Below are 15167 nucleotides of genomic sequence, written 5' to 3'. Positions count from 1 at the left end.
CTGAAGACTTAAAAGCGACTGTTTTGGCGTAATGACACAGTCCTGCATGTCTGTGAAAGAGCTAATTGGATTTTGGAAGAACTTTGCCGGGTTCTGATCAGCTCGGGTGGATGTTCAGCAGGAAAACAAACGCCAGTGTAAATAAAGTTAGTGATGGTTGAATTTCATTTAGCCGCCTCGGCTGCAGGATCGGTGCCTGCTGGCTTTTTTCCCCCACTGTCATGATTTAGCAGAGAAACTTAGAGTACAGCAGAGTTGTCACTAATGTTGTTAGTTGCACCTGTGCTTTCTCCTTGAAGAGGAAAATGGTTTGAGACAGATGGTGTTTGGTAGTAAAAAAAAACTTGACATGTTTGTTTTTTGCTTTGCTTTCTAACCATTTATCCAAAGACTTCTCAAGTTCCCCCCTGCACTGAAAGGCTTTTGCGTAATGCTCACATATTTTATAAGTTTCAGAAATCAAGAGATGTTTCAGAAAGTTGAGGTTTTTCACCTCTGGAAATTTTCCAGAACTTTCCTCGACTTTGATTAACACTCTCTCAATTTTCCCTGAGCCTTAGCATCTCGCCTCCTAATGATTGTAATGTGATGTGGAAGTGAAAGCTAAATCTGTCACTGAATGCCTGAGATATTAGACATATTGTGTAACTCCAGTTTGAAGTCTTTGGTTATTGCAGCACTTTCACTGGTATCCATAGACAAAGTTTTCTCAATTTTTCTGGAAACAAATTTAGATATTTTAAAATATTCCCAGGAGTGAAAAATACAGCCATTAATCATAAACTGGATGCCGACCAGCTGCATATGTTGTTAGGTTATCTTTTTCTATCAAAAGTATTAAAATCATGTACCTACTGATTACAGCAAGTATTTTTTAAGTCGAAAGCCAAAATGACATAAATTTAGACTTTTAACCACCGTAGAAAGTTTTGTGCATTTTTACTCTGTTTGCCAACCTGGCAGTTCTGCAGTCAAAAAGTTAATCAAAGCAATGCTCACTACTGAACACCAGGGGGTGCTGAAGTCCTACAGAAGACCAGTTAATGGAGACTTTCTTCCTCTCTGCTGCCACTTTTAAGTGTAAAAGCATCATTAGTTTTTGTCTGTTCTCTTGTTCTGCCTCATAATAAACCCATTATTCCTTTGGCTGACTACGCAGGATCACACAAGTATTTTGCTCGTCAGACAATGATGAATTGATTTCCTACAAACAGCCCGTTTCTTTAATCTTCAGATTGCCATTAGCTTTTCGCCACAGAAAAGGTTCTGCTGCAGCAGAGGGCATCTTCCTGTAATATTTCCTCTCATCACAGCTCTCTGTACTGTCAATGACATCAGCATCGGGTTCAGAGGAAACACAGAGGCTGGGTGATGCAGACATGTGACCTCATCAGTCAAACCATGGCACTTTATTCTCTTCACACAGTGCATTTCCTTAAAACACAATATATATATATATAATTTAATAACAATATAAAACTCCATTTGTGTATATAAATTATGCATTCAGTACAGCAGCTCTTATATATTCTACTAAGCTTTGGTACAGTGGAACATTTATCTCTGTGAGCGAGGCAATGTTTGAGTGTGGGAACAGCAAACCCACACCGTCAGGGGGAAAGAGGGTGAAGGTGAGGGAGTGAGGAAAAATTCATTTGCATTGAAAAAAAGAAAAAAAAAGGTTTGGGGTGGGGGCGGCAGACTTGTGCGAGCGTGTGACTTAAAACAGGAAATAAGGTATCGTCACGCCATCAATACTGCATGTTCCAAGCAGGTGCTCTGAGGTTGGTGCAGCTACTGTGATGAGGAGGTGGGGGAACCACGCAGCAATACCCCGCGTCTCCAACTCCCCCAGGCCCAGCTTTGCTTTGAGGAAAGGGCACCGAAGCGCCTCCCTGCAGGGGGCAAGACACGCGACGTTAGGGCAGATCATTTCACATGTTGTGTTAGAGCAAATGGACGAGTCAGTGGGGTGAGACAGGAAGTTACCTGAACCATGCTACACTGGTGGGAGGCAACTGGTGTGTACGTGCCCAGCACAGGCTGAGGCTGGGTGTGGGAAGACTGCTGCACCCTCACAGCAGGGGGGTAACCTGCTGCACACAGACGAACCACTGGGATTATTAGGAGCTGATTTCATCACAGAGATGAAAAAAACATACACATATAAAAAACAGTGGGCAACACAAATGTTTTGAAATTTTTCTTAACATATAATGAGTTGGGCTTTTATGATTATTACATATAAATGTTTGAATGTATAAAAGGTTTAGCAGAAATTACTGCCTTTTATGCTGAAATAAAAAAAAAACAATAATTATTAGTCACATTATTTGGTGGTAGGTTTCAATTACTTAGAATATTTTTGCTGCATTCCTTTTTCTAAAGTGACAAGTATTGTCTATTTATAACGCTATTTAGACATCATTGCATATTTAAATTTACTTGAACGTATTCTGTCTGCGTAATTACTTTTACCTTCACTCAATATGTTTTGTCTTTTTTGTGACTACTGTCCAAAAATAATGCACTTTTTAAAATAAGTTAATATTTATCCTATAGTCAGCTACTTAAAGTATTCTCCATGCAGTTTGCCAACTGTACATCTGAAATAGCATTATCTTGAAAATAGTGATTTTTTTTTTGCTTTGTCAATTTCATTTGTGTAGCACATTTCAGCAACAAGGCAGTTCAAAGTGCTTTACACCATTAAAAACATTGTACAGCAACTATGCAAAAAGCTATAAACATTACACTTAGTCAAATGCCATTGTCAAAATGATTAAATATATTGATCAATGTTCCAGTTATAATTAATCAAAAGCAACTCCAAGCAAGTTTGTTTTAAGTCTTGATTTTAAGGAACTTCGTGTTTCAGCATCGTTTTTGAGGACCGAAGGTTTCTTCAAGCAGTCGAATCTGGTTCACTTGTAAGCGCAGTGGCCTTCTTTCAGCCAGCTGACAGCCAGTGTGCAACAACTTAGTTATAATAATCATAGACAAAACTTTGGTCACTCTCATAGTTTCTTTAGCATTTCATTACAAGGACTGTGATGCTTTAAAACGTAAGACATTTTTTATAAGACCTTCATCTTCGTAACATCGTAAGATCTTCTGCTTCACATTTTCTTCAAACAATTAACACTGAATGAAAACAAAAAAAGCTGGTAAAGTATTCAACCAGCAGGGATCAGGAGGTTGAATCGTGTCCTCTCTGATGAAAGGGAACAGCAGGAAAAGAGACCGGTTCACTGTGAGACCCTCAGACTACATCTCTGACAGTGTAACGGCCCCCTCCTCTACTGCTGCAGTTTGCTCTTCCACCAAAACAAAACAAGAAAATCAGACAAGAAAGAAAGAGGGAGAACCTGCTGGTTGTGCTGCTGAGCTGCGGACATGTTGGGAGGGCGAAGTGGGCCTGAATCCAGGCTGGGCTGAGGTAGGGTAAACGTACACAGGCACCTATTGGACGACATTAGTGCGGCTGAATATTCGTTTCTGAGTCTAAAGTGAAATATACAAGGCAGAAAAGGTGTTTGCCTTTACCTGCGGTGAGGGCTGGCAGTAGTTGGGCAGGTTAGGAGGGGCAGGAGCTGCATAGATGTAACCCTGACTGGGAGGGTAGATGGGAGCGCTGTCTCCTGTGGACGGGCAGCTCACTGTCACGTGAGCAAACTGTGAGGAGAGATCTTCAACCTGTCAAGTCCAGAGAAAGGAGGTCAGTACACACAGACACACACAGACGCACGCAGTGGGTCACTCAGTGATACATACTGTCGAGTATGGCTGTGAGGGGGTGACGGGTAACATCTGGGGAGCTGAGTAAGAGACAGACGAGTACTGAACCACCTGAGAGACGGATGGAGACACAGATAAACATGAGCCCGTCAGTGCGAGCGTGTCTGGCATGTGTGACATCAGTGTTTTCCAGGTACGACAAAAAAATTGTTGCAAAAACATTTCTCTACCCCATTTCCCATCCCAATGCCTATAAGAATCTTTTTTTTAATAAATTCATGGAAAACTTCAGTTTTTAATATTTTAAACCGAAGGTCAGGGTCAAAGAACTTTGGAAGGTTGAGATTGTGTCCACTGCAAAAACACAATCCGAGTATTTTTGGTTTAGTTTCTAGGGCAAAAATAAATTGCAACACATTGCAGAAGCTTTTCAGGAAATACTATCTTATTATTGATAAAAAGGAACAAATTGTAAATTAAATAATCAGCTAGTGGAACACGACACTTTTCCCACTTTATAACATAATGTGGGAGAAATATATTTCTGACACAGCTGGGTTTTCTAATAAAAACTCATAATGTCATGTTTTTCTCATAACAAAAAAAATGATGGGAAAAATGTCTTGTTCCACTGGCAGATTATTTAGCATGTATAACTAGTCCCTTTTCATCAATATTAAGGAATTATTGACCTAACAAAAACTCACATATTGTGCTGAAACGTTACTTGTAGTTTATTTTTGTTTTATTCCAGATGTGCAAAGATATTTGCAGTAGAAACTAGACAAATAATACTTGTAAGAGTTCATGTTTTTGCAGTGTGTCGTGTATAATATCAGTGTTTTCCAGATTTATGAGTCAGAAAAGTAGTTGCAAAACATTTCTAGGCCATATTTCCCATCCTGATATGCCGTGTCCGTTTCTAAAGCCAGCCTGCTCTAGAAATCTCTTTAATAAATTTATGGAGAACTTTAGTATTTTATAGGTTGGGTCTGGATAAAAGTGTGTGGAAGAAAAGCCCAGTAACGTGTGTCACCTGCTGCTGAGGCGGGAAAGTCTGGCTACTGATTGGCTGCTGGCTATCTGGCGGGTTGTACACAGCAGGGCTTCCATCAGGGTTCAGGAAAGGTTGCCCTTTGGGGTTAAAGGTTGAACATGATGAACGCGAACTTGGTGTTGACAGAACGGTGCGATGTGTGTGTGTCACGTACCAGTAAGAGGGTTCACGAGTATGCTCCCTGGTGGAATGCCGTTCTCCGTGACGTAGCTGTGGACCCGCTCCTCGGTGATGGGAGGAGGCGGAGACGGATGAGCGCAGGAGGCTGGCAGTCTGTACAGTGAGATGGAGCCTGACGGAGATGAAGAGAGGCATGCAGGAGAATGTAAGACGAACAGAAGTTTTCTCACAATTATTTTAAAAAAAAAAAAAGAAAAGAAAAGAGAGGTTGTGCTAAAAACAACCTCTTCCGCAGTGATGACGTTTCTATTCCCTCTCCTGAATGTGTGAGGAAGACTGGAGGTGTTGTGCGAAAATTTACAGCTCTGGTGTGAAGATTTGTAGATCGGAGTTTAATTTTCACACCTGAACTTCGACTTTTTGTTAATTAGGCGCTGCTGAGTAAAAGCTGATAATTTATAAACTGCGAGCCCCACTTGGGCACACGTGATGGTGACGAAGCCTGCGCCTCTCTTTCCGTGTGTACAGGTGTGGAGGAGTGAAGCTCCTCACCTTTGATGACTGAGTTTACGCCTCACTGAGATGAGCGATAAGTGCTGAAAAGTTACAAAGTGATGTTTTTTTTCTTCTTCTTCTTCTTCTTGGAAGTTTGAAATAAAAACGCACCTGATCGTGTGTCCCAGCTCTGACCGGAAGGCTGGTGGGCTTTGACCGCTGGACTCGTCCACTGAAAGGACGAGTCTGAATCTGTGCTGCTCCAAGGTGGGGGGTCGTTGCTATAGCAATAGTCGGTCTCGATGCTGCTCTGCTTGCTGCTGCCCGTCCAGCTGGAGCTCGAGTTGGCACGGCTTTTCCTGCAAGGCAGTCAGGAGACATTCTCATCAAAACCGATCAGATCTTGGATCATTTGGATTTCTTGGTAGTAATGGGAGGTATTGTTAATAATAAAAAAATGTTATTTCTGTTAGTTGAGGCAAAGTTGCAATGTGAGAGAGCAGCTACAGCAAAACAAATTGTAAGATTTAAAAATGACATTTGTTTATGGACACATTTGAGCATCTTTTATTAATGCATTTCTAAAACAGCAGTCAAGAGATTTACAAAAAGCTGCCAAACGTTCAAATCCAGGATACTCCATAACAAAGTGAAAACATGAGCAAATATTTTGTTTTCTAATCAGCCTTCCTGCTATCAGCTGAAAATCTTGCTCTCTTTCTCAAACTCCATAGGTATATCTGGACATGTGGAAAACAGTTTCTTTTTAGACGGTTTATTAAATCTCAAGAAATCCTCTGGCTTCATGTTGTAGCACCTCACTGATCCTGAAAATTGCTAACCTTGGCCCGTTCATGTGATCTGAAGTGAGCATGACGAGAACGTATTCACTGAAGACGGTTTTCAGACCACCTTCAGAGGAGTTTGAAGAAAGTTGTTCTCAACGCGACACTCGTATCTGCACAATCTGTCCAACGGCACATTTAAGAATCACCTGCTGACATATTCCTCCTCATGGCAGCATTGCAGAAATGTCTCCTAGTAAAAATCGTCCGTGAGCGATTTCTGTTTTTAACAGAAACAATCTTCAAAAGAGAAAAAGAAGTAGCAATACTGAAAAAATAATGACCACCTTTAATTGACATTTCATTTTAAAAATGACCAGGTCTAAACTGGGACCTTAGAGCCTCCTTTACGCAGTAAGAATTTTTCCTATGAGGAGTCTCACTTGCTGATTGGAAAAAAATATATATTTTTCCGTTTCCAGCCAGCCAGTAACCAGTCAGGGCTGATCGAGCTGAAAATGGTCTGATTCCAGTCAGCAGCCCGTTTCTCTGTGAATGTCTGCCTGTATGCAGCATCTACTAAGGGGATCAGGCCATCAATCATTAACTCACGAACATTTTAAAGACTTTATGTACTTCCAAGAATCTTCGACACTGACACAAAGGAATAAAATAAGATCTAGCTCTTGCTGCAGATTCTGAAAAGCCCTTTGCCAGCCAGGCTGACCAGATTAAGATGATAAATGGCTGCATGTTTGCAGCGAGCGCTTTACCTGAAGAGCTGTCTTTTCCTCTGGGTCTCCACGTATGAATTGTACTCCTCCACATCCCTGCATGCACATAGGTGTATATTAATGTCCTCATCTAAATATAATATGCTGAAAGTTACATGGAAAATATACACCTCAGGCAAGGTTACCTGCTTTCTGCATGGCCGCCCTCCTGAGTGCAGAGTTGCTGCAGTGATATAAAAAAAGAGGCGCAGAGGAGAAATTAACTCCAGTACATTCCAGGTTTTTTTTTTTTTTTTTTTTTTTGTCGTGTCCTGTTTAGTTCGTCTCGGTCTCTTTCTCTCACCTCTTTGTTGAAGATTCGTTCTCGTGCCTTTTGGTACTCTTCTTCTCTCTCCTCCATTGACTTACTTTGCCTCTCGCGTAAAGGGTGGTGGCGGCCCTGTTTGGGAAAGGGGGGAGGCGGAGAAAGAGGTCAAGGACAGACTGCGATCAATGTTGGCTTTGAAGATCATTTCCAAGAACAAAGTCAGACCTGGTCGTCCGAATTGTCCCTCTTTAATAGTATTTTCAGAGGGAGGGTGTCTTCGGTCTTGTCCTTGTGAACCATGTCTGAGAAGCGCTGATCCGGTCTAAAGTAGACAAGTATTCAAATAGATCAGTTCACACTGATACGTAAGTGGCCACAGGGACACACACAGATGGATTATTAGGGCTTACATGCGGGTGTTGCTTGTCCTGTTGATGATGACCGATTTGCCTGTGTGGTCCACATTGTGCTCCATGCCAAAGTAGGCCGCCACCCGATGGACCAGCATGCGGTGGTAGGATGACATTTGAGGGAACTTCTTAAAGGAACTGAGAGAAAGAGGAGGATGGAGATGAACTACTAGAGGTGGTGCAGAGTTGCTGCACCACCCCCAAAAACTGATCAATAAGTTGTGCCTAGGTTTGCTTTTTACTTAATTACACGTTTAGTTAGTGATAACGTGGGTTGTTTACAATTTGGTGCTTGATTAAAGGAGAATCGTAGTTTTATTTAAAGATTTGTAGAACCTCTACCTGTGCGTTAAACAGAGACACAGAAACACACGCTGCTTCACATGGACTCACCTACTGCTGAAGATGAAATCAGTCATGTCCTGCTCCAGTTTCAGCAGTGTCAGACGGTCTCTGGGGTTGCTGTTGAGGGTGTCCTCAATAAACTGGTCCAGATCTGTGCCTGTTGAGTCGGTGTACTCCACGCTGGACTCTGAGAGACATGGAACAACACAAACTCTTATGTTGCAATAATAAGTGCCCACATTAATTATCCCATTCGATTACGTTTACAAATTTATTTGCTGCCACTTCATCTTCGTCTGTCTCACACACACACCTTTAGACAGCGGTGGTTTCTTTGGATCAGGGCTGTTCTCCTGCTTCTCGTCCCTACTGGAAGTCCTCTCGTTGTCATGGCAGCTGGATGGGATTTTTGTGTCTGGAGATGCCTGAAACAGAAGACAATAAAGAGTAGTTTGAGCACCGCAATCAGGCTGCAAAGGGGGCGCAAGATTATGAAATGTGTACGTCTCCTACCTTGGTTTCTTCAAACGGGGAGGAGTCCTCGCTAAACGCCATGCTGCGCACCAACTTTCCTTTGGGCTGAAACACATACACAAGCATTATTACAAATTCATAGGGCCCACTGCAATCGATATCCCAGTAAAAATGAATAATGAGAGGAGGCGCAACTTTAGCTTACCTTGAATTTTTTCTTTGGTATCACCTGGTTACAGTGTTCCTGCGGGCGAGGGAACAATTTATTACCAGTACCTCGTAAAATGAGTGGTGTTAGGGAGAAAGATGAATCATATCGGTGTTGTTAATTAGCAGAATGTGTATGTTAAATGTCACTCACCTGCTGCTGGAGCTTCTTAATGTCACTGTGACACTCCCCAACCCCCTTCTGACTGCAGAGGGGTAGACATGGCGACAGGGAGGGGTGGCTTTTTGTGTCACAGGGTTTTGCAAGGACATCTGCACTCTCTACGACCGCCTCCGTCATCCTTCTGAAAAAAACACACAAAACCACACGCCCTGTTTAGCCAAGTAACGACACATTTGTGCCTTTTATTTCCATTTAAGAGATATTTTTGGCTCGATTCTTACTCCGTCCCTACCTGTGTGGAATTGTTTACTGGAGAGCCTTACGAGTGAATGATGGGGTCATATATCCCATGTTCCCACAGGGCAGCAAGAAATGCAATTATCGCGTCCGCCTCTGCTCAGCTTCACGAACGTTCTCCTCTCGGCAGGCCCCCTTCAATGGTCAATGGAAAACAGCCTGAAGAAATCAGAAAACATAAGAGAGAGAGGGGGGGGGAAAAACTGTCAGCAGTTATTGTATGACAGAAACGCCGCCGCACGCTTGTTTCAAACGGTAGCCGGAGCATGAAAGCCCGCCTGCAATCTTGTGCTCGTTTGTGTGTGAACCTCGGTCGGCACTTCCAGAAAGCTCTCCTGGCTTGACGGCTAATTGCAGTCTTCCAGTAGAAATTGTTTTACTCTGCGTCTTCAACACACACGTACGAGCCTTGTGCTCGGAAGTGAAACCTGCCTCACGCATGCATGGTATGTTGGTGTGCTAGTGCGTTTTAAAGCACGTCCTTGAGCTTTTCTTAGAAACAGCAGCTGTGGAGGAAAGAGAGAGAGAGAGCATCATCTGATCTGGCGACGCTAATATTCCCAGAATGCCGAGCCGAATCCCTGATCCCTGTGGCGAGACGATCGGAGGGGACCAGAGAAAGACGCACAAGGCACACACAAAGGAGGCAGCATTCCGGCATCTTTTCTAAAGCGGGCGCAGTCTGCTGTAACACGCCGCTCCAGGGGACGCTTCGGCCTGCAACACCTGAGAGGGAATAACGAGCTGAGAGGATGCTGAGTCCCACAACATGACTATTTAACAGCTGAATGCAGTTTACTTCCCATTGGCATCTCGGTGCGGCATAAATAAAAAATATCACTGACATTGAAATCTCGGCATGTGGTGGTCTAAAAATTTACATTAGAAAAGGGATTGGCTGTAGGACTGTTGTGTAAACATACATTATGTATAATCCAACCTTTTACAATCGAGAAGAAATTCCTCGCAGTTGCACCAACTAATCAGCCACACACGGGAATCAAATAATTTTTCAGATGGTGATCAGTGGGTCAAACGTTGAAAACTGGTGCTTTTCCCACCTGTTCAATAAATACATTAAAACTAAGAATTGCCGCCATTATTGGTCTATAAAGACATCCAAAACATTAGATAATGATTTTTGAAATGTAGATTGTTCAATAAATGGGGCTATCTACTCGGATTTAAAACTACCTTTTTGATCAAAGAACCTGCACCACATTTTTCATCTCTTATTTATTATGGTCTTGAATTGGAAAAAAAATCAAATAGAGCAAACAAAACCCAAAACTGTTATTAGCTAGATATAATGACTGTATTAAATTCAGCCGTATTTAATAAATTAGAATATGCGCTCCAATGAGGATCATTTGTTACACTGAAAGTATCTTTTGAAAATAACAGCCTTAAACATACTTTTCATTATGCCCACATTTCTATATTAAAAATGTTTTTAGTGGTCAGATGTAATATTCTAGGAAATTAAATGTCACATTTTTTTTCAGCTGTAAGAAAAAGGTTATAATTAACAGAAATAAAGGCTTGAAAACATCACTCTGTGAATAATTTGAATAATATTTAGTGAATCAAGTTACTAAAATAAACCAAGTTTTCTATAACGTTGTAATATACTCAAGATAGGAAAATAATAAGACATTCAAAAAAAAAAAAAGAAAAGATTAATCAGTATTTTACCAGCCATTCTGATCTCTGTGCGTCTATTCTATAAACCAGAAATCAAAGCAAAGACCACTAAGATCCCCGTGTTTCTGCACCTGAAATTTCCCGGTGAACAAGATGCTAACAAAAATTCACACAGAGACGGAGTAATCAGGATTTAATTGGACAAGAGTGTCCAGCTAATCCCGATTCGGACTAATTCTATTGCTCTTTTTCTACTTAAAATAGAAAAGATGGTGTGAAGGTTCACTGACAAATACTTTTGAATCCAGCAGAAAATTAACAATGTACATCTCAAATTTAAGTTTATCTACCTGAAGTAGTATCAGTATACTTGTTGCTGACTAATGGATTTATAGACCAAACACTGTGGGAATTCTTAGTATTGATAAGTTGAATAAACAGTGAAAAAAAAAGTCGATTTTTTTTTCTGAATTTGACCTGATTGGATAGATTAATCAAAGCGATAACCAATGGGAGCTCCTGTATGCCCTCTCGCTGGTGGAGTTTGACAGTTAACAAAAGACTAATAAAGATCCAAATCTGGCTTTGTGTGGCGGTCTACTGCAGCCTGTGTAAAGAGGAAATGGTTGAGAGTTGTATAAACAGTCCAGAAGGACATAATAAGGTTGGCAGGCTCCCTAATGTGCTGCTGGCAAGTTCTTGCTGAGCTGTCCATCAGCCAAACACACACCAGCTCCATGAACGCTGCTGCCCTGTGGTCAACCCTGACCCCAGACCTCACAAAGCGAGGGGGGGTGTGGAGAATCAACACATCTCCTTTAATTAAGACGATCAAAGAGAATCTGGATGTAAAGCAGGAGGGGGCTGGATTATGCCTGTGAATTTACACCAATAAGAGATGACATGAAGAAAGACATGAGGAGGAAGGGTATGGAGCAGATGAATAAGATGGGAAAAGATGAAGAGAGTGTTTTGCAGGGGCTTTAAAGGTGAAACAGGAATGAAAAGAGGCGATGGAGGAAGGAGGAAAAAGTGAGGAATTGGTGATGGAGAGGCTCACAGCGACACTCCCGCTTCCAGGCTTTTCAGCCGACGGCAGTGAAGAGGGGATTAGAGCGCAGCCACCGGTTTTTGAGCTGAGCGCTGCAGAAGTGGCCGGCCGCCCGGGGAGAAGGTGTGACACGATCATTAGCGTGTGACGGATGGCGGCGGGAGGCAGGGAGCACCAGTTCCCGCTACATCATCATCCATCTGCTGCTCTCTCCGAAGCTCTGAAGCCTCGGAGCCACTCGCCCACCGGGAAACCTTTTTTCTCCGGCCAAAAGCTTTCCGGCTCATCTACACTGCATGCAGGCAGGACGGGGAAACATATCCAAGAGCTGCTTTAAGCTTCCTAAACCTGCTGCAATCCTTTTTGTAATTAAACCCCCTAAAAAAAAAATCTACCTCTCAATGGCATATTGCTTTCATTGTTTACCACTGTAGCTTGGCTGCTTAGATTTGTCACCCTGAACTTCTGTACTTCCAAATATTTATATCCATATTTGCCAACTGCAGGTTCCTTTGTCATCATCCCACTCCGTCTCATGAAACGAATAAAACAAGAAATCCTTACTGCCTCGAGTCAAAGAGGCTGCTTTTAGTGTTTTCTCTCTAAGGGCCTGGCTGAATCTAAAACAAGATTTTATTTTATTTTTCTCCTCAGCCAGGGAGCTCATTAGGAAACATTGATTCCAAAACAGTAATTGTGAATTTCAAGGCTAACTCTGACCCATAAAGTTTATGGGCTTTCTTCTAATTGGGGGAAAGACACAATACATTTTGTGTCATCATTTCAATTTCGGTTTTGCCGGTGTGTGTGTGTGTGTGTGTGTGTGTGTGTGTGTGTGTGTGTGTGTGTGTGTGTGTGTGTGTGTGTGCACCTTTTGAATTTTCTCCGCATGGGTTTCATTTTCATTTCCTTTTTGCTGCAAACCCACAGCAGGGTAACGCGTTATCTCACACGGCACTTTAAGACGACGAAAGAGCCAGTAGAAAGTAGGTTGCACATGTGAGATTTAGGTTACACTGTCCTGTCATCAGCACCTGGCCAGCCGCACCAGTCTTATCACGAAGGTGAAGGTGACTTGTGGTTTCCACAGCTGCGCTACTCTGCAGCTGAACTCAAACCCCAGATAGGGAAAAAACGCAGACTATATACGTAAGGGCAACTCAGCAGGGTGGCAAGAGCTGCTGCTTCTGTTGCTTAGAAGGGAAGTTCGCAAAAACATCTGAGCTCTAAAAAACATATATTCAGAAGTAGATGATAGAGTCATAATGTGCAGAATTATTAGGTTTGTTCATTGGCATGTCGATGACATAATCAGCCTGTTGTTGCGGCAGTAGGTGGTCACATCTGACAGATGATGGTTAAAATGGTCTCAGATGAAAAAGATTAGAGATAGATTTAATGACCACTGCAGTGGCATCACCAAAGGGCAGTGGCAAAACATTATTATATGCAATTTTCTTATATTAGTCATTAATATTTCAACAGAAAGGAGATTAAGCATCAATTTGTTGAATATAATATTGATTTATTCACACAGCACCACACTTCCTACTGTCTGCTCCCTCCAAACCAATGTCGTAATAAAACTCTCACTATGTGGCCACAGCTTTCAAATCATCCCCTGCCTCATTGTACTCATTGCATTGCAAGTAATGATGTCACTTGGATCATTTTCTGTCATTGTGCAGCTCTGGGTCACAGATCACAATCTCTCTGCTCAGACATACAAAACTAAACAGCAGCAGCAGCAGAAAAAAAGATAGTTTCATGTTCTTTTCATGCAGATTTTGTGCCTCCTTTCTGTAGAGTTGAACTATTTTAGTGTGCTTCTAACTGAAGTTTATGTCAGTTTTGTCATCTACTATATCTTATCTTGATCTTTTCATATTTAACTTTAGCAAGTAAAGGGTTTTAATGTCTTTTTAGCTTTTGAGATCTCTCTCTCTCTTAGACACATATGATGTTTCTGCAAGTGTCTGCGCCCCTGGGCCTGTGTCGGTAACCCATGCGCGGCTCATTCACTCTTAGGATGCAGGGGGTCGGCTAACACGAACAGGTGGGCACCGCTGCGGCTTCCTGTTGACTCGCATAACCCAGACGGACAAGTGGTCTACTTTTCGGGAAACGATCCCTCCGGGCTGTGTTTGGGTACGGGTGTGACCAAGACTGAGCCGAGCTGACACGCCGGGCTATTTTTACACGGGTCCGGGGAGGGAGCGGACCTCCTGCTCCGGGACTTCACGGCGCTGTTCGGGCGGGTGAAGGATGTACAGCTGGCTTCAACCCACCAACGGAAAATACTCATTGATGCAATGTACTCTCCACTTGATCTGGAATAATATTTATTTATTTGTTTTTTTATTTTTTTCTTCAAAAAGGCAGAGGATTCAGAGTAGGGCACGTCTTTCTTTTTTCAGGGTACATAACACTTAAACCACATTCAGCGGAACAATACAGACAGACAGACAGACAGACTCCGCTAGCTGGAGTCAGACCTCCGCTGTCACTTCATAGTTTCAGCTAAAATAAAATAAAAAATACCTGTCCAATTAAAACAACTCGAGAGAAAATGACCAGAGAATTGAAAAGAAAGCGAGCAACGTCGATGTCATCGCCTCTCTTCCACCCTCCTCCCTCCCCCCCCCACCAGCGGAGTGACCGTTAGTCTGCCTCGTCGCGGCGACGGATCGACCGTTAGCTTACCGTGAGGTGACGCTCCTCCGCCGGGTTCCTGCAGCCGGTGCCGACCGCCGCTTCTGTACACACCGCGGCTGTTGACTGAAGGGCTCCGTCGCTCCTCCCCAGCCTTTTGCTCGTCTCCGTGGAGGCAGGCAGGAGGGGCAGGGGGAGGAGAAGCAGCAGCAGGAGGAAGAAAAGGAGGAGGAGGAGGAGGAGGACAGCTCTGAACCCCGAGCCTCGCGCCCACACACATACACATACACACACGTTAGGAATGCACGAGCGCCCTGACAGCCAGCTCCTCTCTGCGCATCTGTCTTCCTGCATTCACCTCTTTATTTAACCCTTCAGGCCTTTAGCTCACTGTTTGATACTGCTTACCATTTATCAGCTCTTTTTCCTCCCCCAAACTTGTTTTATTTTGTTACTTTTCGAACAGAAAAAGCGACTTTGTATTTGAATCCAGCAGCATAAAGTCGCGCGACATGGTTTTTTAAAAAACGTCTTAAGTTCTCATTCGGTCCCTCATTAATCAATTAACAGTTCATTCATTTTTACCTGTGTTTCCGGAGTTGCTTGTGGCCAATCAGTTAATGAGGTACAAGCAGTTAAATAGATAACTACCTTTTTTTTTTTTTTTTTACATCCAGGTTTTTGTCCTTAATATTCCACTGAGGCTCCTGACTTCTTATTGAGCAGT

At 42.7% G+C, this 15167-nt stretch overlaps 1 protein-coding gene across 3 annotated transcripts; it reads right to left on the bottom strand.

Moving 5' to 3' along the window:
- Positions 1 to 1372: 1372 nt before the first annotated feature.
- On the bottom strand, positions 1373 to 14723 carry arpp21 (cAMP-regulated phosphoprotein, 21). Of its 3 annotated transcripts, XM_055053782.1 has the most exons (21): positions 14492 to 14722; positions 9402 to 9599; positions 9089 to 9252; positions 8827 to 8977; positions 8671 to 8709; positions 8505 to 8570; positions 8305 to 8416; positions 8040 to 8178; positions 7647 to 7784; positions 7462 to 7558; positions 7273 to 7368; positions 7115 to 7152; positions 6969 to 7025; positions 5582 to 5769; positions 4950 to 5087; positions 4775 to 4872; positions 3775 to 3849; positions 3547 to 3696; positions 3369 to 3462; positions 1990 to 2096; positions 1373 to 1895 (listed from the first exon to the last, which is right to left on the bottom strand). In XM_055053782.1, exons 4-21 carry the CDS (start codon positions 8971 to 8973, stop codon positions 1752 to 1754), a joined length of 1923 nt encoding a protein of 640 aa, XP_054909757.1. In that variant the 5' UTR covers positions 8974 to 8977; positions 9089 to 9252; positions 9402 to 9599; positions 14492 to 14722; the 3' UTR covers positions 1373 to 1751. The 3 variants fall into 3 exon arrangements, with proteins under 3 accessions (XP_054909757.1, XP_054909758.1, XP_054909756.1); XM_055053783.1 differs by lacking the exon at positions 9402 to 9599 and having other exon boundaries at positions 1990 to 2093; positions 14492 to 14723; XM_055053781.1 differs by lacking the exon at positions 9402 to 9599.
- Positions 14724 to 15167: the final 444 nt, after the last annotated feature.

The sequence above is a fragment of the Poeciliopsis prolifica genome, unplaced genomic scaffold, assembly GCF_027474105.1.
Source record: "Poeciliopsis prolifica strain line A6 unplaced genomic scaffold, Auburn_PproV2 SCAFFOLD038, whole genome shotgun sequence".
Classification (NCBI taxonomy): domain Eukaryota; kingdom Metazoa; phylum Chordata; class Actinopteri; order Cyprinodontiformes; family Poeciliidae; genus Poeciliopsis; species Poeciliopsis prolifica.
The sequence above is the reverse complement of the archived record's forward strand: the minus strand, read 5'-3'. Positions and strand labels throughout refer to the sequence as shown.

What these genes read in the sequence shown, in the direction of transcription:
- arpp21 (XM_055053782.1), bottom strand. Translation starts at nt 8,973, where the DNA reads ATGACGGAGGCGGTCGTAGAGAGTGCAGATGTCCTTGCAAAACCCTGT. An exon ending in GAAACCACCGCTGTCTAAAG is followed by an intron (nt 8,179 to 8,304) that starts GTGTGTGTGTGA and finishes CATGTCTCTCAG; the next exon opens with AGTCCAGCGTGGAGTACACC. An exon ending in GGGACAATTCGGACGACCAG is followed by an intron (nt 7,369 to 7,461) that starts GTCTGACTTTGT and finishes TTTCCCAAACAG; the next exon opens with GGCCGCCACCACCCTTTACG.